This window comes from Sardina pilchardus, chromosome 5, assembly GCF_963854185.1.
Source record: "Sardina pilchardus chromosome 5, fSarPil1.1, whole genome shotgun sequence".
In the NCBI taxonomy this organism is placed as follows: Eukaryota; Metazoa; Chordata; class Actinopteri; order Clupeiformes; family Clupeidae; genus Sardina; species Sardina pilchardus.
Window position 1 is genome coordinate 18,670,356 of NC_084998.1, and position 24,536 is coordinate 18,694,891.

At 45.8% G+C, this 24,536-nt stretch overlaps 2 protein-coding genes across 5 annotated transcripts; one reads left to right on the plus strand and one right to left on the minus strand.

Annotated features, from left to right (window-relative positions):
- The first annotated feature begins 112 nt into the window (after positions 1 to 112).
- Positions 113 to 11,680, plus strand: si:ch211-247j9.1 (rho GTPase-activating protein 24). Of its 3 annotated transcripts, XM_062536791.1 has the most exons (8): positions 113 to 773; positions 4,143 to 4,259; positions 7,533 to 7,740; positions 8,043 to 8,175; positions 8,492 to 8,565; positions 8,864 to 8,985; positions 9,209 to 10,289; positions 10,812 to 11,680. In XM_062536791.1, the coding sequence occupies exons 1-8, from the start codon at positions 722 to 724 to the stop codon at positions 11,047 to 11,049; spliced, it is 2,025 nt and encodes a 674-aa protein (XP_062392775.1). In that variant the 5' UTR covers positions 113 to 721; the 3' UTR covers positions 11,050 to 11,680. The 3 variants fall into 3 exon arrangements, with proteins under 3 accessions (XP_062392775.1, XP_062392772.1, XP_062392774.1); XM_062536788.1 differs by lacking the exons at positions 113 to 773; positions 4,143 to 4,259 and adding an exon at positions 5,706 to 7,238 and having other exon boundaries at positions 10,812 to 11,678; XM_062536790.1 differs by lacking the exons at positions 113 to 773; positions 4,143 to 4,259 and adding an exon at positions 5,707 to 7,238 and having other exon boundaries at positions 8,046 to 8,175; positions 10,812 to 11,678.
- Positions 11,681 to 11,963: 283 nt separating this feature from the next.
- On the minus strand, positions 11,964 to 24,473 carry mapk9 (mitogen-activated protein kinase 9). Of its 2 annotated transcripts, none has more exons than XM_062536794.1 (12): positions 24,212 to 24,473; positions 20,311 to 20,465; positions 19,367 to 19,496; positions 19,135 to 19,193; positions 18,820 to 18,958; positions 17,571 to 17,736; positions 16,896 to 16,967; positions 16,075 to 16,257; positions 15,818 to 15,942; positions 15,360 to 15,411; positions 15,102 to 15,173; positions 11,964 to 14,831 (listed from the first exon to the last, which is right to left on the minus strand). In XM_062536794.1, the coding sequence occupies exons 2-12, from the start codon at positions 20,424 to 20,426 to the stop codon at positions 14,692 to 14,694; spliced, it is 1,254 nt and encodes a 417-aa protein (XP_062392778.1). In that variant the 5' UTR covers positions 20,427 to 20,465; positions 24,212 to 24,473; the 3' UTR covers positions 11,964 to 14,691. The 2 variants fall into 2 exon arrangements, with proteins under 2 accessions (XP_062392778.1, XP_062392777.1); XM_062536793.1 differs by having other exon boundaries at positions 15,360 to 15,423.
- Between the last annotated feature and the right edge of the window lie 63 nt (positions 24,474 to 24,536).

A 24,536-nucleotide genomic window follows, 5' to 3' on the forward strand; every position in this document is an offset into this window, starting at 1 on the left:
TGAGTCATTGTGAGCGGGCGAGGGCCGATCACATCGATGGCCATTAAACCAGATGCCTGGTGGGAGGGAGGGAGGGAGGGGAGGAGGGCTCATCACGTGTGTGTGTGTGTGTGTGTGTGTGTATGGTTGGGTGGGGGGGTATGCATTAGGGAAATTGCCCCTGCCTGAGATGCTGCACTGTACTGAAGTAATTACGGCTGGTGGCGGGATGCTGAGGCCAGGCTTTGCCTCTCTTGGTCCAGACTCTTCTGCCGCAGAGCTCGCCGCCAGTCCGCACCCCCCCATCCCTCCACCCGCTCGGCTCCACACACACACACACACACACACCCCACCCTCAACATCCACCCTCCCTCCCTCCACACACACACACACACACACCCTCAGCCCCACCCTCCCTATCTCCCTGAGCCCAGTGGTGCCAAGGGAATGGGACAGTATGTTTATTGATGAGATGAATGGGGAGGGAGATATCGGGAGAGGCAGACGAACGCGCACAGCGGCGCACAGTCCGACTTCGGCCATGGCAGCGCGGTGGAGCCCGCCGCCCCGCTCGGGCGCCCTCAGCTTGGCCAGCGGCAGCGTCCTCCAGCCCGCGACGCGGCCGGCGTCCGCCCGTCTCCACTGAGCACACCGGGTAACGATGACGGACACTCACCGAGGACAGTTGCGGCGGCGCGGCTAGGAGACTCTAGGCAACGACACCGAGACGGACACCTGCAGCATGGGACTCACCTGCTTCAAGTCCTGGAAGTATGACAGCGCCACACAGAAAGGTGAGTGGGATGGGCTTGGAGTTGGACACCTTGCAACTGTCTGTGTCACTCGCTCATGCAATTGCAGTCATCTTTGCAAGGCAATGTTGGCTTTTTAAAGCTTTATTGACATAGTCTGCCCTATTATCTAAAGTTTACAAAACGGACTTCGGAAACTAATAACATATATGCAGTCTTTTATATAAGTGTATAATAAGAGCCCCCAGGTATAATGAGTTTATCTGAAAAAGGTAATGTATACTCTGAGGTATGACGGTTTTATATGAAAAAGGTAATGCGTTCATTTGGGGTATTTACACAATTGTATGTAGAATATCAGTTGCAAGTGTCACTACATCCAAGAAGTCCTGGAAAAACTTGGAGACCTGTTTCTATTATCAAGTGCAAGGGCATAGTCTACACAAGCAGATTGGTATTGATCTCCAACAAATTACTTGTATGTGTACAGGTATTTTTCAAGGGCTACACCCAACCGCTTTTAGCTAGGGATCTCAAGGGAGCCTCTGTCCTCAGAGAATACAAAGAAGGGTATTGGTGTTTGGAAAGAGCCAGAATGAGGAAAGAGAGAGAGAATGTGTTTCTGTGTGTGTGTGTGTGTGTGTTTGTGTTTGTGTGTGTGCACACTCTTGTTCTTTGGTGTGAGTGTGTGTGTGTGTGTGTTTGTTTGTGTGTGCACACTCTTGTTCTTGGTTGTGTGTGTGTGTGTGTGTGTGTGTGTGTGTGTGTGTGTGTATTTGTGTTTGTGTGTGTGTGTGTACGCTCTTGTTCTTGGGTGTGTGTGTGTGTGTGTGTTTGTGTGTGTACGCTCTTGTTTTTGGGTGTGTGTGTGTGTAATTGTGTGTAAGTATGTGCGTGTGTGCATGTGTAAAGTAAAAAGGGAACTGGTTAAACTATTCTGGTTCTGTTGCACAGTGACACTGAGGAGAGATATGACTTCCACATAGCAGACAGAAGGAGAGTGGAGTGAGAGTCTGGTGTGGCAGTCTCTTAATTCAGTCTGTGATTTACAGTAGCAACCTGATGGATGACTGTGTATTGGGTGGAGAAAAGGAGGGCACTCAAAATAATGAGATGGAATGGCTAGGTTACCTCAGGGTATGAGACAGACACATTCTTTAACTACAGGGGTGAAAAACATCTAGCAAGATAAGGACAGACAGACAGACAGACAGATAGGCAGACAGGCACGTAGTGTCTGACAGACAGACAGACAGAAGACTAAATGTGGAGCTAATCTATAGATTGCTCACAGTCAGGCCAAATTCATTTTTTAAAAAAACTGCCTAGTAGCTGGCCAGTTTGGTTGCTATGGTCTCAGCATCCAATGGGATTGGAGGGCCTGACTTGGCAAAAACAATAAGAAGCAGTGATCAGTCTCATCATTCCCGAGAGGAATTTTGGCAACTATTTGGTATCTATTTGCTGACTAGATGTAATGTCATACATGTCGTAATGTTTCATAGTTTAAGAAAGTTACAGGTTTTAATTGTGCGTTCAAGTACAACAGGATAGCATTTTGATCAGCTGTAATCAAGTTGGAATAGCAATAACATCTACCATATACAGCCACTTGATTCTGAAAAGAATTGTCCCTTATTCAATATGACACAAGACAGTTAACCTGTAAAATATATTCAGTGCATATCACCAGCTGTTCAAGAACATTAATACATCTTTATGTGACTATCATGATGTGGCCCAGTATTTCATAGGAATTGTGATCTGCTGTTCAATTTTCTGGAGTTACTGTCACCGACACTACTATGTGCAGATTTAACCGAACAAGATCCGGGACAGGTATTGATAAACCACTTAGATGGCTGTTTTATGTTTTACGGCGCTGGGCTTGTTAAGGAGAGTGTCCTCTGTGAAATTAATGACTGCACTCTCCCATAGACTGACTGGAATAGAGAGCGCAGTTTAATTGTGGCCGAGACTCACTTCCTGATTAATACCTTCAGAGAAATGTATGTGAAAAAAAGGCAAGCAAGCAAGACTTTCCTTTTTTTTAATTCAATTATGAAAACCAGCGAGCGCTCCCCTCTGCACTGAAACCTTTCAGAGTGCGTCGGAATATAGAAAATGGTGATTCGATTCATCCTGGGCTGTCGTCCAGTTCTCACGCGCGCTCACCTTCCCGAAAGGACACAGTGACCGTGAGTGCCCAGATCCCCATTTTGCCGTGCCGTTAAAGAAAAATGACCTCCTTTAATTAGAGGAAATTAATCCTCTGTGTGAAACCCCCCAGCTCAAAAGGGGAAAAAAATGCTTATGAAAGCATGCTTGTGGGCTTGAAGACATAAATCCTAACCTGGTATTTCGTTTATAATCTCAGATGCTCCTGAGTGATCCTGCACGGCTGCTTTCACAGCCATTGGGGGGTTTTTTTTTTTTGCAGAGCTCTCTAGCTGAGAAAGCTATGCTGGCGTGGAAAAAAAAGTTGAAAAACAGTGCTATCTGATTGCCGAGAGTGGGGATTTGTTATGTTTCACCGCCACTGTGGTATGGCACTAGCAGAGAGAGAGAGAGAGAGAGAGAGAGAGAGATGTTCAGGCTCCATGACGTGTGATGTGGAGCACCGCTATCAGCTCAGACACATCACAACACAAGACCGAACACAGACTCAGACACTATCACAACACAAGACTCAGACAACAGGGCTGCCATCAGTGGACATCTGACAAGAATCAGGTTCAGCCCCCGAGCTGAAATTCTAGAAAATAAATAAGAAAAGGGACATAAACAAATCTGATAGATTGTATATGTGTATTCTAAGTAGGCACCCACCATTAGGTTGAGTTACACTTCTTAAGGTCCTGTCATGTGATGCAAACAAACCGATATACAAGGAGAACATGCACATGCATAAACGCAGACAGATCAGGGGTCCTTGCAGTAGAGGGCAGGCACGGCAGAGACATCTAAATGGATTAAAAGTTAACTCAAGGCCCTCAGAGAAATGCCCTGTCTCTCTAAATGTACTGTTTAGGGATGAAAGTGCCATCAGTCTGAATCAGTGTATAAGTGTATATGGTTTGGGTTACTTACAGAGCCATCTCCATAATGACACATGTATTGATCCACTAGGTAATTAGTTCACTGAACATAATAAGAAATACAGAAATGTATTATCCCCTCCAGCTCCTCTTACCACACACGCACATACACACACACACACACACACACTCTCTCTCTCTCACACACACACACACACACACACTCTCTCTCTCTCTCTCTCTCTCTCTCTCTCTCACACACACACACACACACACACATAAACACTCTCAGACACACACATACACTGTCTCCTCTTGGTATCTCTCTGACTGTCCTCTCTGCCTGCTCTTTCTCTGGCCCTCTGTGTCTCAGGTGGAAACAGGGACGTGCTGGTCAGTCCTGGCTCCTACTTCTTCTTGTCCAACAGCTGTGGTCAGGGGGAGGAGTGGCTGAAGAGCCTCAACAAGGGTGTGTGGATACCTTTCACAGGTAAGCATCCTCACTGCAGAGACATAGACATACACTGATACACTCCCGAACCAACACCCACACATGCATGCATGCACACAAGCAGTTGAATGCACACTTTGTACTTCTGGGAAGATCCCTGCGATCAGAGATATCTCTGAAGCCATAACAACTTGGAGTTACTCGTTCCGTAACTCGGTGAGCACATTCAAGTCATGCAGAAGATATCTGGGAAATCCCATGTACTCCTTTTCAATATGTGTGTGCCCTGAATGCATCAACTTTAGCCTGACCCTGCCTGACGTAATGCAAATGCTAATGTACTGTAGTTCAACTGCCAACAGAATCTCAATTCTCTCACTTGCAGGTAAAATGAGGAGCCTTGTGTGTTCACAATGCCGCCAGCTTGAGACTCTAGCTCTTGTCTACAGCCCTTATTTTGGCCCTGTGTGTTGGCAGTGAGGCATGTCCCCTGTTCTGTCTGTACAGCCGTCTGTCTGCCTTGGCTACGTGCCTAGTGACTCTCAGATTGATGTGCATGATAGTTGTTCTAAACGGAGCCCATCCAGTCCTCATCATCGTCCAGCACTGTTGCGCATGAGGCACTGTAGCCAACACCGGGGGGGTTTATGCCCTCTATACAGTCATTCTGTGACTCTTAAACAAGTCACTTTTTCAGTTTCACTTTTTAAATAACAGTGAGTGTATTAGCCTATTCGTTGAATGCACTGAGAGCCTATTTGTGAACATTTTATAGCCTATTCATTGAATGAGTAGGCTATAATAGAATTGCAGCTAAAACTGTTAACTGCTGAGACTGTTAAAAAAAGTTTTTTCCTATGTGTGTGTGTGTGTGTGTGTGTGTGTCTGTGTGTGTGTGTCACACACACTCTCGCAGTGACCCAAGTCTCACGTCCGGGGTCTCGTGTTCACCCTCGCCACTACTCATTTCCCAGGAGGAGATTAACATTCCCAATGAATTCCCCACACCACCTCTGAACCGTCTGCTACTTGAGACCCCCAGGGGTCCTCACCTCTTGTGTACACATGCAGCCGAAACATCCCACGGGTCAAGACTGACCCAGATAAGAGAGCTGTACAAACCCTCGAGCTGTCAAAAGCCCCAAGAGTGAGAATTCTCCAGATATGAAGAGGCTCCTTTTTGAAGCGTTTGATCAGCTGATCGGCTAATATCGAGCGAGTGTGCTTGTGGGGGCGTGCAAAAAGCACTGTCGGGGGACAGAGGCTCAGTCCAGGCAGGAGCAGGGCCACAGGGCAGAGAGTTCCACCTCATTTATTTTTAGCCAATCTGTGGCCCTGTTCTCACTTGTTAATGATTCCTCGGGGAGAGGGAGAGAGAAAGAGAGGGAGAGAGAGGAAGACAAGAGAAAGGGAGGGAAAGAGCGGGTGCTATAGTGCCACCTTGGCCACCCTCCAGTGAGCATGGTGCGAGGTATTCTGACACCAGAGGGAGGAGGCGGGTGAAGAGGAATGCAGAGTAGGGAGAGAGAGGGAGAGAGAGAGAGATGGACAGAGAGAGGGAGAGGGAGAAATGAGGGGAGTGAGGTTATAGTCTTCATCCAAAGACAATAACAGACAATAACAGGGAAATGAAAGGAACAAGCTAAAGTTGTGATGGAGCTGGACAGAGGGCGAGGTTAGGGACAGAGAAGCTACAGAATGTCTCACGAGTCTGTTGGAGCCCTGAGGATGGGATCAGCAGGTGGAAGGCATCTTGTGAACTCAGAGCACACCACATCACAACCGCCTCGTCTCCTCAACAAGGCGGCTCATTCGCCTTCCCTCGCAGACTTTGTCACGGACGCTCCGGAGGGGTCGAAGGGACGGTGAGGTGGACGGCACCACGGACGCTGCCACGTGACCGCATTTGTTCCCTGAAATAGAGTGACCGCTCACGGCGGAATCTGGCAGCGCCTCGCCACTATTCTCTCCCACATCCTCCGCATTGTGAGCCACCGGACAGCTCTCCGATTTCCCCCCGTCACATGGCGCGGCCAGGTATGCTCCCTCAGCGAAGTCCAGCTCCAGCTGGGGTGGGGGTCAGAGGTCAAGATTAACGTCCACAGAGAGGACAGGAGGCGGACGGCTCCAGGAGGAGGAGCTCTCCCTGGCCTGGCCCTATGGACACCTGCTGGCGATTGGTCACTTCTGACTCAGTGACATGGTGATTTATCGGCTCGTCTCCTCAAACTGACCATATAATCCCGGGTCACTTCACATCCACTTTTTTCCCCCTTGTGGATTTTGAGGAAAACGTCTGGGTGTGCAGGTTCTAAATGTCAATGTGAGAAGTCCCACTGTGTGACTGCAATACTTAGTATTTTTTTTCTTTTGGTAAGATTTTGTTCCTGGGATCGTTTTGGACGTGTTTTGAGTTTCTACAGTGTGTATGTGTGTGTGAGTGTGTGTGTGTGCGTGTGTACAATCGCGCATGTGAGTGTCTGTGTGGGGGGGGGCATACTGATTGAGGGTTTTTCCATCACAGCGCTGATGCATCGAAGTATCACATTGTCACGAACTGGAGAGTCTTTGTTGTACTGTACACGTTCAGGGGAGAGGAAAAAAAACTTCCCGTTCCACTCTGCTTTTATCTGACCAAAGGAGCCTTATCTTGTTCAGATGAAGATGGGAGAGGGGCAGGACAACTAGGAGCACGAGGAGAGGAAAAAAACCCAGAACACACACTCAAGTTCCAGATAGAAAAGGAAAAAAAAGAAAACAACACAAGGAGATATCGACGAGGACATGGAACTCTGTGTCAGCACGAAGACGAGCTCCACTGGGAGTCATTAAATTGGAAGCTTATGTCCAGAGCAGGAGTGAGCGTGCGGTGGCCCGAAGGGGACAAAAAGAACAGAAGCAGAGGTGTCGTGAGGGAAGCGATCATGCCCGAGAACAAACCTGCGGTGTGCCGGACGAGCAGCTCCCTCTCGCACTCGGCTTACAGGAAGATTAAGAGAGTGTTGAGTTTCCGAAGGCGTGAGTAGCGCAGGATAAACACTAGATCTGCTGGCAAAACACTTAACGTGGGCTAGAAGTGTTGCTTATTGTTTTACCTTTACCTTGTTTATCTCTCTCATGACATTAACTTACGCTTATTCATTCGTGAGTTTATTCATTCCTCAATTGTATTCAAAGTGTCTTCCAGTTCATTATAGGTGTTATTTTCTCTCTCCCTCTCCCTCCCTCCCCACTCCATCCTTCCCCTCTCTCTCTCTCTCTCTCTCTCTCTTTCTCTTTATCTCTATCTCTCTCTCTCTCTCTCTCTGTCAGGTGTGTTTGGCCAGCGTTTGGAGGAGACGGTGCTGTACGAGCGGCGGTATGGGGTGCACATGGCCCCTCTGGTGGTGGAGCAGTGTGTGGACTTCATCCGCGAGCGCGGCCTCACCGAGGTGGGTCTGTTCCGGCAGCCGGGCCAGGCCACGCTTGTCAAGGAGCTGCAGGAGGCCTTCGACGCCGGGGAGAAACCCTCCTTCGACAGGTGCCCTGAAACTCACACACACACACACACACACACACACACACACTCACACTCACACTCACACTCACACTCACACTCACACTCACACTCACACTCACACTCACACTCACTCACTCACTCACTCACTTACTCACTCACTTACTCAAACACTCATATACACACACACACGGACAGAGTGTGTATGATGCGATGCGATGCAGAGTGGTTATGATTTCTTTCTTGAGGGTTATGTAATGTTAGTGTGCTCGTGCTCGTGCAGGTGTTTATGTTAGTGTTTGCCTGTGTGTGTGTTCCCCTCCCAGCAGCACTGATGTCCACACAGTGGCATCTCTGTTGAAGCTGTACCTGAGGGAACTTCCTGAACCTTTAGTGCCATTCTCACGCTACCCAGACTTCCTCATCTGCGGCAAGAGAATCTCCGGGGACAAGAAGCAGGTGGGAACCTCTTGCACAATACAGGCAGTGAAGACAGGCAGCAGGAACATGGCTGGTGGTGCTGCACAAGAACACACTGACTCTACAGCATCACTCGCCATTGTGACTCTCTGTTAACCTGACTCTCGCCAGAACTACTAGGATCTGGCGAGAGTCAGGTTAACTGTCTGTGGCATTGACTGAAATGATTATGAAATATGTGTTTTATATAGCAAATTGCTATAAAAGCTATTATAGCTATTAAAGCTATTATAGCTATTAAATTGGCTAGTAACTAATTATTTGACAATTATTTTTGTCTGTTTTGGTTAATCAGGGATTGCTTGAGCTGAGGAGTCTGCTTCATGACCTTCCTGTGGCTAACTTTAACCTGCTGAACTACATTTGCCAGTAAGTCTTCACTAAAAGCGGCTATGGTATTTGTAACACTGTCTGACGTAGGAGCCACCAGTCAGGTCAGAAATACCTGACTGAAATATAATGAGTCACATTAACATCCGGACTAGAGAAAGTGACACAAAAAAACCTCCTATCCAAACGTATATGACAACATCTCTAACAACCACACAATACAAAATATACATTTATCTGTAAGATCAAGATTTGTCTGGGCGATCAAGATCAAAACAGCTTGAAAAACACACTTTGATTGTGACGTCTATGTAATATGTGCGTTGGTGCATTGCAGGTTTTTGAGTGAGGTTCAGACTTACTCCAGCAGCAACAAGATGAGCATTGAGAATCTGGCAACTGTTTTTGGACCCAACATTTTACGGCCTAAAGCAGAGGACCCTGAGAGCATCATTGGAGGTAAGTTTGATGTATGGCTATGGGGAAGAGGGGGAATACAAAGTGTGTGTGAGAGAGAGAGAGAATGTGGTTTTAAGAGAATGAGAGGTTGACTGAGAATACAATATTATAGGCTTTTACACAATATGCATGATGAGAATGACTACCGGTAAGTATCCTGTATATGCCGATTAGCGTGTATCTAGTGGCGTTGTTGTTGATTGTTTGTGCTCTTGTCGTGAAGGGGCAGCTGTGATCCAGCACCTGATGTCTGAGCTCATTAGGGAGCACAGCCTGCTCTTCTCCAAAGACAGGGACACTGATGAGCCGAGGATCTCCAGACCGGCTCCCCTGTCCCACCGACACAGCAACCAGGCCGAGTGGATGTGCACCGAGCTGGACCCCCAGGAGTGTGACTCCCATCTGGGGCTGGCCGCCGACTGCCTGCCCTCGCCCCACCCCCAGGCCTCCACGCCGTGCTCACGCCAGCTGTCGCTCCCGCTGACCACCGAGAGGCGGGTGTCGTCGCACAGCCCCCGGGAGAGACGGATGTCGCCGTTTGTGACCGAGACCGTGGCGTGTCAGCTGTCCGTCGCCTCGGCCATGGGGCCCGGTCTGGCCGACCCGCAGAACTTCGAAGTCCCGTCGAAGGGCCAATCCCCTCAGGAACTCGTCCCCTCCCCGGCCACCGGTCCACCCTCTCCCGCTGCCTCCTCCCAGACGGTCGTGCTGGAGGTGCCGTCGCAGCAGGCGGCGGACTGGTCCGGCGCGGAGGAGGAGCCCAGCTGGACGGCGGAGAAGGACCAGGCGGGGAACAGCGGCAGCAGCGACGCGCAGGAGGACAGCACGCTGTCCGTCTACGACAACATGGACACTATGATGACATTCCTCGTGGCCAGCGGCGGCGGTGGTGGCGGTGACGACGCGGCAGACACGGGCAGCGCCATCGGCATGGCCGAGGCCGAGGGGGGCACCAGCGCGGCCGGCAGCGCCAGCTCGTGGTCGTCCTGCGAGGTCCTGCTCCAGGACTCCGTCGCGCGGAGCGGGAGCGCCGGTCCCACCAGCCCGTGCCAAGCCTCGGTCAGCTTCCCCTCGCTGTTTCGGGAGGACCGCGAGGACGGGGACGTTCACCTCAACTCGCCCGCCTCGTCCTCTGCCCCCACCGATGCCCCGCTGAGCACGGGCAGCAGCGAGGTCTTCCTGCCCTCGGCCCCACCAGACCCCCTTATGCCCCCCACTGCCACCCACGCCATGCACTGCCTCCTCGCTGGACTGAGACAGCAGATGGCCAGGCAGAGAGCCGAGTATGAAGCCAGGATCCAGAGGTACATAAATACAATTTCATTTTTCATTTCAAAATGCCTCATGCCTGATTTTTAAATCTTCAGATGCCTTGTCATCAGCATTTGGTGATTTAAACCTAGTCCTAGACTAAAAGCTTTTCTCCACAGCAATTCTCTAGTTTAACCCATGTAAGGGAGACAAGCCTTGCTGTTTTAATGTTACTAGGGGCCAATATTAGCCTGACGTTGTCATACTCAAAATTCTAGTCAGAATATAAAATGTTGTGGGCGGGGCTAAGTTCGGCTGGCATCCAGGCTAGGCCAATATTATTAAGTATAAATATAATTGCCATAAACTAAATACAGTACAGGCTCACACAAAGGCAAACATTTGTAAATGTTTAAGTGTTTTGTGTAGCTTTACTGTATGCCCAATCTCATGAAATTCATCCACTTTCTGCTATCATTTGTCCTGATAGCCAGGCTATATACTGTATGATTTTCAGTGAAGTTCATGTCAGTGAAGTTTATTGCGTGTATGAGCACCTGCATCTCTGTTCGCAGGTTAGAGCGTAAGAACGAGACGCTACAGACGGAGGTGGAGGGCCTCCGGTCGAGCCTTGAGCAGCAGCGGCGGTGGTTCAGCGTGGCCGAGATCAAGATGCGCAACGTGGAGCGCGCCCGCGCAGACGCCGACCGCCGCAACGCCGCCCTCCAGAAGGAGATGGAACAGTTTTTTGACACGTTCGGAGATCTCACCACCGAGGCGAAGAAAACCGAGCGCATCATACAGAGCTTCTGATCTTTGGCCGTCAAACTGCCTTTACTGACCCAGTCAATAACTCAAAACACAGGCCAAGGTGTTAGTGGTCAAGGGCTGCCTTTTAAAATCCCCAAACCAGCTAAGTTTCAACTCACTTTGTAATGGCCTACTGTCACACGGATACTGTAAAAGCCAACCTGCCTGCCGTTCTCGGGTGGGACCACTCAAGCTACATGGAATACTCTCCCCACAAGATGAGGGGATCGGCATGACTTGTAGAAGGGTGTGATGAACTAAGTCCTGGGAAGCTGTTGCTGCAGCTGTTGCAGTTATAAGATGATAGAAGCATGGATCGGATTACTGGTTATTGGACTGCTTTTTGCTACAGATAGCCTACAGACATGAGGGATAGACCTAGACCTGCTTGAAATCACATGTAGCCTACAGTATGTGGAATGACTTGCCTGTGGTTGGCATACTTCATCACGTTTTGGCTGTTGAAGCTGAACTTTTACAACAGAGTGTTCCATACACATTTAAATGTAAATACGTTATAATGCACTCGTTTAACAGCCACTCATTAAGAACACTAATAAAATACGCCAAAAAGTGTCCAACATGTGCTGCCATGTGTATATTTTGTTAAGGGTTGTTATTTTGTCATTTTCTCTCACTAAAGAAAAAGGGTTTCATTTTAATTCTGCTTCGTCACAATTATTTTTCTTGCCATAGATCTGTGTATTTCACATTAAACAAACTGGATGATGCTGTAAGGGCCTCTGGGTAGCCATTTGACTCTAAAGCACATCAAAATCAAAATCCCAAAATAATACGGAAATAATAAGATACAACTGTTTATGAAACAGCTCTGATTTTTGAAAGATCACTGATGGGAAAAGTTAGGAGTGGGGGGAAAAAACAAGTAATACATTTTCAGACAAGATAAGTTGTTTCACAACAACAGTTTTTAATGCAACACTAGTCTACATGTTTCGACTACATGTACAGGAATCAGTGAAAATGACACTTTTCTTCTGAAACGTCAAAGCCCCAACTCGTTGATGTGGGTCTGGATTGTCAGACAGACAGCCAAACATTGCTGCACTCAGAGACACACTTCCTGCTCGCCCACCTCTACGTGTGAAAATGAACACACTATGAAAAGCCCTTTCAAAAGCTGAGGCCCGTGCTCAGATCAGCTTACACTTTGACACGAAACAGACATTTGACATCAGTGTTCTTGAGTGGGATGTGGCAAGTGTGCGGTTGTGACAACAAATAGTCAAAGACACAACACAAAAAGACACTAAACAGACTTGGTAAACAATAGATGCTGATGCACTATTGCGTTGAAATGTATTTTCATGCAGACATTCGAAAAGGAAGCAAAAACAAAAATCAATTTAAAAAAAAAATCATACACAGACACATCCACAGGAGATCCATGGCCCGATGTGAATGACTGGGAAGCAGGGTTTTAAATTTGACACAGAAATTCTATTGGAAAAAGGTAAACAATCAAACTTGTCCGACAAAATAATACCAATAAAATAAAACAAAACAGTTTTTGTCCTCTTAGTGAAACACATATCCATCACATAGACCTTGATGTGGATAAGCTGTGATACTCGGGTGTTGTTTAAGGCAAATGCAATAATGTACAGCTCATCAAAACGTGAGTTCTCTCCTGAACACCTCAACTCCAATACCCTGAAGGATGGCCGACACAAACACAGTGGCCATCTCAAGCCTGTCGCTCTCTGGCGGACGCTCAAGTGCGCTCACGACTAGTTCAGATGAACACTTTGGTTCCTAACCTTCAAATCATGTTCAAGTTTAGAGGTCCAGCGGTGGCCTGGACTAAATGTACGATATGTAGCAATGATCAGAGACAAGGTGACCATCAGCAGCGTATGGGTGAACAGTGGCCAGAGAGAGAGGGAGGGAGAGAGGGAAAGAGAGAGAGAGAGAGAGAGAGACCGAGAGAGACAGAATGAGGGACTCAGACATGGTACTTAACCTCTACATGATGCAACAACCCTCTCAATCTGACTGGCATTCCTGAAATACTACAGGCCTCTCTTTTTAAAAACAGGCTACGGATCTGTGACTTATGTTTATATTTACAAACAGGATGACGGGTAATAAAAAAAGCATGAAAACACTGTAGGAGTACAGTTTCACTTTGAGTGGGGTGGCTGGGGGTGGATAGACCAGGTGAACTTTGTGGGGGAATAAGGCAAAAAAAAAGAAAAAAAGATGGGCAAACAGCAACGTTTTTCAGGAGAACTCTGAGGACATGTAGTATTCAAAGAGAATGAAGAGAAATGACAACTGACCGCTCTCTCCATTAACTGGCGAACCACTGCCGCAACAGCGGGTAGCAGGGTTCATTAAGAAAGTGCTGAAAATGTACAGTGTCACTTTTGCTTGTGTGTCCCTTAGGCGGGTCTGTTTGTTTGAACATACTCGAACAGTGTGCAAGCTCACTTTAAAACACTTCGCTGTGAATCTAACGTTCACATCCCAATTCATCCGCTATCATTTCCGAATCTATATTTTGCTTCAAAATAAATGGAAATGTCTTTTGTACAGTACTTATGCTTTTGCACGCTCGGAGAAGCTGTAGAACCATGTTTCCACAGCACGAGAGGAAAAAAAAAAAACATTTTTTTTTTTTTACATTTATATACCTATATACATCAACACAACTAAAGGCTATACGCATGAGATTCATTATTCTCAAGCCCTTGACAATGCAGACCATAAAACGTGTACGAGCACTTTTTCTATATACAAGGCAGGCACTACTTTTTTTCTACATGTGTACAGGCATACTTAGTATGTTGCATTTAGAGTGTTAAGTCATTTTGAAGTTAACATGCAGCTGGAAATGTTGAACACCACAGATTATCCTGATGTCCCAAACTCAGAGGATTCTGTCCATATTGCATATACTATTAAGTAGCCTATCTGCTTCTGTGCTTCGTTTTGGTGGCCATCAACTGTACAGTGACTGTAACTGCGTCAAGATGAACTAAAATATTACAACCATATTGATCAGTTGAAGATTACACAATTGTTACTTCAATGGAGCTAACGTCCAAGAAATTTGTTCAGGTGTATGTCAATGTAAAAAAAAACACTTTAAAAACCTAGGTCTGACTCATCATGGGAAGAGATACGAAGAAAAAAAGGCATTGGTGTTTGATTTGAACATAATTGCACAATGGAAAAGAATCCAACAACGATTCCGAAGATACTTTTCTTTTTTAAAAGGCTGGTTGTTGTCATTTCTAAGGCAACGCAACCTTAGAACTTTTGCCATTTCTAATCATGGAGAGCTACGGTGCTGAGAGTAAACAAATCAATAAAAACACACTAAAATGAATAAAGACAAGAAGCAACCAGCAGCTCAGCCCTTCCACCGGAAGACAAAAAAGAAAAGAAAAAAGTAAACTAGAAGAAACATCTCTTGAAACAACTCCTCTCAATCTTTTCAGTCCAAACCATAACATGGCACACAGAGAAGGAGCCAGGGAGAGAGAAGGGGAGAGGGAGAGAGAGAGAAGAGAGAAGAGAGAACGGGAGGGAGAGAGAGAGAAAGAAGAGAGAAGAGAGAGAGGGAGAGAGAGAGAGAAAGAAGAGAGAAGAGAGAGAGAGAAGAAAGGTTGCTGAGGGTTACTCCTCTAGCGCCCCCGTGAGGGTGTCTGCGCAGCTGCTGTCCGTGTCTGAGGCGAGCGTCTGCTCCGTGGACATGGACGAGATGTCATTGATGGAGGACGACTGGGACGCCGTGGCGCTGCTGTTCACCATGCCATCTAGTGGACAAGGAGGAGAATTGCACCGTCAGCTTACAGCACCACCCAACACTACCACACAAACCTCCAGCTCACTAGAGAGAAGATCTGTGAGACATCCAGGATGTGAAGTCATTAACTATGCAGTCACAATGTCAAAGCAAACTGCAGTGAAAGTTCCAGGAATGCTATTAGGCTAATGTAATTAGACAAATGCAATTAGCCACTGACAAACACAATTAGCAGAGCAGGCATTTTATTTATTTTTGCATGTCCATCTTGGTTACTCACCAGAGCCTTCCTCCTTCAGCACGCCATTCTTGTTCCTCTCTTCCCAGTCCATGACTTCTTTGTAGATCAACTCTGCAGAAAGACAGCGTTCCGGCATTACAACAATACAAATGACAGACAAAACATTGCTGAAATGAAAAGTGACAGCAAGCAGCAGTCGCTAAATGCATGCATATCAATAAATCGTACAATGTGTGCATGTATTGTATACTATTACGCTAATGGTACAAGTAAGTGGAAGAAGTGAAATTTCTTTACCTTTCCATTGTTCAATGGTGTGCTCCCTCTCCTCCAGCTGCTTGTCGGAAATCTGAGGGGGCGGCTAAACACAATCAAATACAACACAATCAGAAGCGCTTACCTAGGTCTTCTCTGTGCTGTGCTATGTGCTCTGTGAATTAACTATTCTGTGCCTGTTCAAGGACCTTTAATGACTTTCCTACGATCGTTCACAACTTACAAGTATGCTAAAAAACAAATTGTAAACACTAATCTGCAGGTTAGGTCTAATTGTTGAATGAGAATGAAATGTTTTCCATTTAATTTAATTTCTATTAGGATATTCAAGTTAAAACTGTATCAGTCTTCAGGGATTTTACAATACAAAGACTTTTCCAGGATTCACATGACTGTGGGAACCCTATTTGTATTGAACAACCCATTCCTAACACTATTGTACCCTATTGTAAAAATTTAAAACAAGCATGACTACCCACCGCATCAGCCTCAGCTGGGTCGTACCACACATGGATGTAGGGGTGGTTCAGGGCCTCCTGCACCGAGATGCGGCACTCTGGGTCGATCACCAGCATCTTGGACAGCAGGTCCCGGGCTTGGCTGGCTGCAGCAGGAAGAACACAGAGGAGAGCCATCACCAAAATGGCCGCCGGCTCATCCAAAACACTATAGGAGCGCTGCTGCCACAGACCGCTCAGAGATAAACACAGAAGCATCACAATGCAAGAGAGCCTACTTTTGAGTTTGTCGTGCTCCGTTTCAGAGGGGAAGGCCCAGTCAGGGAAGAGCTCGCTGAAGCTGAGGCCGGGATACTGAGGCTTGTTCATGACGTAGTTCCTCACGGTCTCCATCAGCCGGTTCATGAACTCCAGGGAGGGGGTGCCTAAAATCTCTATGACTTTGTTCCACTGGTCGATATCTAGAGCAGGTGTAGTTAAAGAAAGGGACTAGAATAGACATGGTGATGGAATAACATTCTGAGGGATATTACCTTTTCTTAATACCTGACCCGTTTCGAATTCTATGAATTGATAAGCTTGTTCTGAATGCATATGTGTGTATACATTTCATACACATTAAATATGTTTATATACTTATTTTATGACTATCACTTTGATTTTGATTTTTACATACACATATTTCATTGCTTTTATTATTTGTATATATTTTTTTATTTCATGTTTTGAGTGTTGTGGTTAAGCACCTTGTATTGCCGTTTGTATGAAAGGTGTTATATAAACAAAACCGAACTGAACCACTGATTTTTTTCCCCCTTTCCTCTTAGATTTGGATTTGCACTTATCAGCCATGTCACTAAAGTTTCCACCCACCACTGAATAATAGACTGGGAGGTCAGCTGGACAACACAGGGGAAGAGGCTTTTTCTGCTCACTTGATATGGGAAAGGAAGCATTTCCTGACACCTCCGGCCTTCTGGGAGGAAGTTCCACATGCGCTTGAATCACAAATATACCCACGAATGCACCAGAAGAGAACAGTGCAGAAATAATTGGACAGAAAGTGCGTTTCCAGAAAGATCTGGCCTGAAAAGGATACGGTCTGTGCCCTGGAAGATGACACTGCCTTTCACCATCTCCCCCATGATGCATCCTACTGACCAGATATCCACTGCAAAGACAGCACAGACAGTTCAGCATTTTAGAACACACCAAGTGAGTACAAATCTGCATCTACAGTCTTCACACTTACAGTGTACAGTGTGCTTGTGCAAAGCCTTATGTGTCACAGACAGAAATGTGGCTATTGTATCAATTTAAGACAAAAGTACAAATGAATTAGTCTTTCATTGTCTTTAACGGTGTAGAGAACATCAGTCTAGCAAAACAACTCTTTAGTGCCTGCAAAAGGGAATGCAACAAAACCTAAAAAGACTAACCCTGTACAGGCATATCCTTACAGCAATATTAGCTAGCAGGCCACCCTCTCCACTGAAAAATCTATACAGGCAAAGAGCACTTTATTACTGGGGATGTCAATCTAATGAAAAGGGTGTGTACCTCTAGTGAATCTCAGCACTAGATCAACATTTGACATGTGATACCATTACCACCAGTATTCATCAATTCCCATAAGCACACTGTCAGCAACTGCCAAAGCAAATTAGAGGAGAGGACATGACCAATGTGCTTTGGGTATGAGAGTGGAGGACAAGGCTGCAATAACATATGGAGTGCTGGTCTGGGGGTGATGGAGGACAGGTGGGTGGCGTACCATTCTCTTTGTACTTCATGCCCAGGATGACCTCTGGGGCTCGGTAGTATCTGGTCACCACATAAGGGGTCATCATGAAGTTGGTGCAGGCGGTCCTGGCAAGCCCGAAGTCTAAAATCTTTAATGTGCAGTCAGACTTCACCACGATGTTGCTGGGCTTCAGGTCCTGTGGACAAAAGGGAGAAATAGTTGATGCTGCAAATCATTATCATGAAGATCTGTATGAACATTAACATGGATTATACAACTCTATTAGGCAACGTTGGCCGACTGCAACAAAGAAACTCCTTTCTTGTAGATATGATTTGACCTAATTGATAACTACAGTATATCTGGAAAAACAACCCAGTGTTCTAGTCTGTGTAGTAATATGTTGTGATCAACAGTGACAAAGGCTGCATTAATTAAGGTCCAATAAAACCAGGACTGATATTTTGCCTGCATCTGTATTGTGGCGTTTGTCATTTAAAACCTTAACAAGAGCTGTTTCAGTGCTGTGACTTGCTCAAAAACCTGACTGAAAGTATTGAAAATACGGATTTGATGTTAGGAAGGTGGTTATTTATTCATTTACTATTATTATTTTGCCATTTTGCCAATAAAAGGTGGATTGGGTATGGGTCTGTAATGGGCCTGATTAGTGTGGTGGCATCCAGGCTATTCTTCTTGAGAGGGGGCTTTTCAGGGTCTTGTGCCAGAAAGCAATGATACAATTACAAAGTGAAGCAAGTCTGCTGCTATGAGGTGAAAACAGATTTTAAAAACTAGTGTACAGTGTCTAAGCCACACATGGAAGAGTTGACGTTCTGTACAGTTTTTTCCAAGAGTTTCATAGTCTATCAAACTAAACTGTGATATTAGGTTAAGTTTCCCTTCCCTTGAAGCTGGAAGTCCCAGATGTTGAGTTAGTAATTGAGAAGATATGTTCATTCTGATTTGAACAATTTTGCCTTTGAAAAAGATGCAAACTCATTGCATTTATTAGTAGGGAGAAGTTCAGGGGTTAACCATGAGGGGGGTTTGTTCACTTCTCTGCCGTTGAAGATGGCACGCAAGAGTTATTTATTAGACAGGCTTTAGTTAAGACTAAGAGAGAGATCAGAGAGATCTGTTACAGTGGTTTACTCATTGCCAACCATCTCATAGTCACCATGCAAACACACACAAACAGCCTCTCCTATGTCCCAAACATTGACAGCAGGATCCCTTAGCTCAACCCATCTTTCTATCAATACGAAACGAGGCTGACCCTGTGGATGATGCCCGCAGAGTGTAGATGTCGAATGCCACAGAGGATCTGGTAGAGCAGGTAGGACATCCTCTCGTGGTCCAGGTCCATGTGGATCACCTGACACAGGCTCGCATCCATCAGCTCCATCACAAGGTACCTATCAGGCACAGAGCATCAGAGAGCAATTCTCCTTTGGTCTTGACTCCAGATGTTTGATGACTCTCCAAGTTCATGCATTTTTTAAAAGGTCTTATCCCCATTTTGAATGAATCGCACTAGAAAATGACACTTCTACAATTAATGTGTCTGCAAGCACACAAGCGCTGGACTTACAAGTCTTGAAACTCCTCCAGGGATTTTTGCGGCGTGAAGACATTCAGCAAACGTATGATCTGCAGAGAGGAGAAAACACGACAAGACAAGACGGGAGAGGCACGACCGTTAGTGGCTGTGGAGTGTTGGCATGATTGGCACTAACAGCAACACACACACACACGCTTGCACAACTTGGCAGAAGGCGGCATTTGCACCGAGTGACAGCCAGCCAGGAAGGAGAGTGACGCACATTTTTGTGGTTGACACACTTGAGGAGCACCAGTTCCCTGTAGGCGCGCTTGGCGTGAGTCTGGTTTTGGAAAGGGCGGCTGAGCTTCTTCACCGCAACAGGGATCCCAAGGACAGTGTCCAGAGCCGAGCTGAGAGGGAACAGGGCAGACATGATCAACATACACACGCACACACACACACACACACACACACACACACACACACACATACCCATACCCATGTCCATGCCCAACATACATAACATGATATGCTCTCAATAGAGTCAGGGTCATTACGACGTCATGACACTTCTGCACACAAGACATGGAATGTCCACATGGCATACGGAATGTCCACATGGCACATGTACGATTACTATTATATATAGTGCTGCCACTAACGACTAATTTTCTAACGATTAATCTTTCAACTAATTTTTCGATTAGTCGACTAATCTAAACGACTATTTTTTTAAAAAATAGTCAATTTTATTCCATTTTATTCCATTCCATTTTGTCCATTTTATTTTTAACTCAACTGAAGGGCCAAAACATGACATATAGCCATAGATATAGATATGCTCATATCAATATCAGCCTACTTTTGTAGAGTTAATAACAGAATTAGTAACATTACAGCCATTAGAGACGGGAGACCAAAAATAAATAGGGGGTCAAAAGCAAAACGATTAGTCGACTAAAAAAATTGGCGTCGACTAATTTTCATAATCGATTAGTTCGATTATGTCGATTAATCGCGGCAGCACTAATTATATACCATTACTACTAGAACTATCATGTCTCTATGGGAGTTGAGAAGGGCTGCCACTCTATAACTTCCACATTCCTCGTTCTTCAAATAAGCATTTGATGCATTCAAACACAAAGACATGCAAGCTGACTTGTGTTCTGTGGCTGTGGGTGCGTGCTGCGCTCATGAGATGCCGAGTGGGCCCACACTCACCAGACGATGCCCTGTGCCCCGGAGCCGATGGCCCGCAGCTGCTGGTACCTCCTCAGCACGGTGAAGGTGGAGTCGCCCACCTGGATGCTGTAGAAGTGCCCCTCCCCCTCAGTCATGGCTGCACCTGTGCAAGGGCCTCACTAAATGGGTCAGACCTGCAGAGAGAAGAGAGCAAGACCAACATTAGATCTGAGACTGACCAGCATACTACTACCATTGCCCTGACACAAGATTTGGACTTCTATGCTATTTACGGTGACGTGTAGAGTCATCACAACCCAATGACGCACATAATTCAAGCTACATTTCGAAACATTCCAGTAGTGGTGTCTGGTGGAGAGGTCGATAATTTCAAGGATCCTTCCACTTCAGTGCATCCATCAAACATATGCAGCCTGATATTCTAGTCAGTAGAACAATTTGCCCGGCCGCTACAAAAAGACTGTCCAGACTACTCCAGGAACTGTTGCTTTGAATTCTTTAACAAATACTGATTGTCCCAAAAACATGACCAAGATGATTATCAACACATTCCATACAGTTACACTGCGCACACATACGAGAGGAATTCGAAAGATGAGGTAAAGATGTAACCGGACAGATGTACAGTAGATAGCTTATCATATAGGCGGCAACACAAATATTCTGACTGGAAAAAACAAAACAAAAAAACTTGTATGTCTGCAGTCTCATATCAGTCTCTGTGTCTTCCCTGGTCAGCTGACATATGCCCTACAAGCTCTGAGAACTGTACAGGCCCAAGTACTGTAGTCTCTTTCGTCATCGTGGCTTTACTCTTCATGGGCTTAAATCAAGGGTGGAGAAAGAAGAAAGCCAAGCATCGGGTTTCAACTTCATACCAACTAGGCTAGTACTCACACCTCTCCCTAAATGGTCCAGCACCTCTATCATGTCTCAGAATTTACAGTGCTCCCCTGGCCGGCAAGGCCATTTGTTTCCCACTTCAAAGACATTTCTCCTGTACTCCTCCTGTAATCCAGCGGACCTGCTCACTGAAGAGATTGCTCAAGCATGTATAAAGCCGCCTCTTTCTGCAAAGCTGTTTTATACACTGGTGGCATTGTGCCGGCCAATATACAGTCTCTACACTCATGTCTTCAGGTAAAATGTTGTCCATAAAAGCGCCATGGAGCCAAAATATTGATGACCAGTGACACCATTACATTTCTGATCGGTATGAAAGGATGTGGAGCATGTTAAGCATTGCCCAGGCCTTCCACAGCCTTGCAATATTATTTTGTTAGGGTGTGCAACTGAAAAAAGTCCTGGAGCCCATTTCATCCGATCTGGAGAGAGATAAAGCTAATCATGTTATACCGTGCTCAATAATCCAATATCTTAATAGACCATGCTGCTCTGGCCACAAGCAGCACATAGAGGCATTAGATTAAGCATACAAGGAATCCAGGCCTGCTAGTGAATCAATAGACTTGCAGGGCAACATGAATATTCACTGGAGGGCCGGAAAATACTGAGCTGCAAGTACATCTGTAGATTTTGTACCCTGTACCAAACGCAATGCAAACATTTAGGTTGTCCCACAGGGGACCGGGTAGCCGAATAGCCCAGTCCTCAATCCTTAAATCTGATCCACCACCGTGAGGAAAAAAGGCTTGAAGAAATAATATGCTTGCAGCACTCACCAGTATTCTTTTACTTGTATAAGATCAGCCACATGTTAACAACGTGATTTCATAACCACACATTTTTAATTGGCAGCATAAAAAGACCAACTTCCAAGTTAAATGTAGGACCGCTTCATCTGCCTGACTTAAATGCACCTACATTACACGAAAGACCCTGTACAAAGTACAGAATTGACCATTGTCATGTACAGTAATGTGGCCATTACAACATCTTATGTTACAGTACATCATCCACATTCGGGAAGACAAAGGGTAACCTTGGATGCATGGATAATGACTCTTACCGCGCATTCCGTGCCATGTGACGTTTACTCTGGCTCCGAGTAAAGCCAGGAGGACCAGGGGAGGCAACAACAGACTCATATGGGAGAGATAAGCTGGGTCAGTATCTGCACTCCTGTCTGATCTACGAGGATGCCGCGTTCACGGTGAAATACGCTCATGCGGTCCCCCCCCTGTTTGCAGCAGCGCAAGCAAAGGTGATAAAATCTTTGCTGTGCTTGTAAGTGACTGCTAGGAAAGCAGGGTAGCGGACAACTGCAGATTGTTCCCACATCCCAGAGAAGTCTGTGTCTGCTCGGATACGGAACACGTCAAGGCCATCCTTTCATTTTGTCTTGAAAGGAGCTGACGCGTGTTTCTAGTCCGGCTCGCCTGGCAGGAACATGGCAATGACTAGACCTTGTCTGATAACACAAATCTCACAGACGATGTCGGAGAGGTCAAGGCAGTGTGTTAGTTTAGTTTGCCCAAGTAATAGATGGTCCACCTTCTCGACCAGGATGCACGTTTAAAAGACATACTGCAGAAAAAGAATGATAATTAAAAATACCAATCCACTACAGACGTACACACACATGAACAACAGACAGAAACACAGAGCAGTGTGACTCTGTGGTCAGAGGGCAGACTCAGACAGTGGTATGTCAAGAGCCCCATGGCATGCAGATAGACCGGTGACCCAGAAAGGCCTGTGTGATCCTCAGCAATGGGCAGCAGCTGATTCGCGCCGACTACTTCATCCCACAGACCTGATACGACTGCTTGTGTACAGATCAAATTTGTTTTATGATCTATGATTAAGCGGGGGCTCCGCATTCAATGTCTCAAATTTATGGTCCACGAGTTAAACGACGCCTTACGCTACCAGGTCTCAGATTCACATTATGGCCTATGATTAAACATGACTTCATATGTGACATCAATGGGAAACCACATGACACCAGGGTCAGTGACTGTGGGGTCATCTACATAAATTGAGGGGACAGACTTTCCTCTATGTGTGTCACATTTAAATTTGTTTATAGAAGCATATTACTGGAATGGTGTATGACCAGTCTATGTGCAAGACTATCTTTAACTGTGTAATTTGTAGAGGGTACATTGCACATGCAATTTCCACTATCTGCATTTAAAAGTGAAAACAACTTTTTAAAGGATGCATCCTATTAACCTGTGACTATATTGTCAGGGACGTTTGGCAAATTAAATACGTCATCCACATAAACCAGCTATCTGGATTCCCATCCATCCATCCAGATGTAACAGGCCAGGGATACCTGTGATATCCTCACGACTGCTACCCACCACCTTTGCTTGAATACCAGTTTGGCCAATTTAACAAAAATGGGTAACACTGCGACACTTAACACTTCAAATTAATTTGTTCATACAACTAAAGACAATACATTGTTTCTATCGTCCATGCCGTCTTGATCACATGCTCCGAGATCCAGACAAGCTAGCACTTGTATGGTAACGTGTGCGGTATAATCGTGGGCTAGGCATGCATAAGGCAGAAGAACCATATACTTTTCTGATCTGACATTAGTCGTCCGTAAGAGAAGGCTGACAAACTCACACAGTTTTCCCCATTTATGTTAAATGTACACTTTCCAAAAAACAGCGTTATTTCCCACCAAAAACAATAACTCATGATTGCCATCACGACATTTGTTAGGAAGGATCCATGATAGCCACAGTGAAGAGGCCAGAACTCCAAAAGCTAATGTTAACCTTACCAATGCAGACAGCTAGCTGTACTGGGCGTACGGGACAGCAATTGCTCGGTGTCAAAGCCAAGGCAACGTGGTAAACGATAGACTGGGAACTTGTTACAATTTTGTCATAGACACACTCAGGATTAGTAGAATGAAAGAAATGTTCTCAAAATCACCTGGAGAATCTTGTGCACAGCTGTCGGGATGAAATGTGTTAGCTAGCTTGCCGCTTACCTTCTCTCCTCACTCTCCCCGGTTTTCTCCCATGCAGACACCAGCTAGACACACCAAATTGCGGAAGTATAGTCACTTACTCTGCGTCTATATAAAACGACACTTTTCTAATAGAATAGTGAATGAAATATACTTTTAGATTAGGTTTTCCTCTGACTGCACGCAAAATAGTCCATCGATGTCTGAAGCATGACTGTAGGGGCGGAGGTTTGTGGGACAATAATTCGACGGCAATGCGAGTTAGCCAGAATGACGTAATCGCGTAGCAGAGTCAATTTCAAGTTTTGATGGGCACAGAAAGTTAGTCCAAGTGTGCAAAACTAGC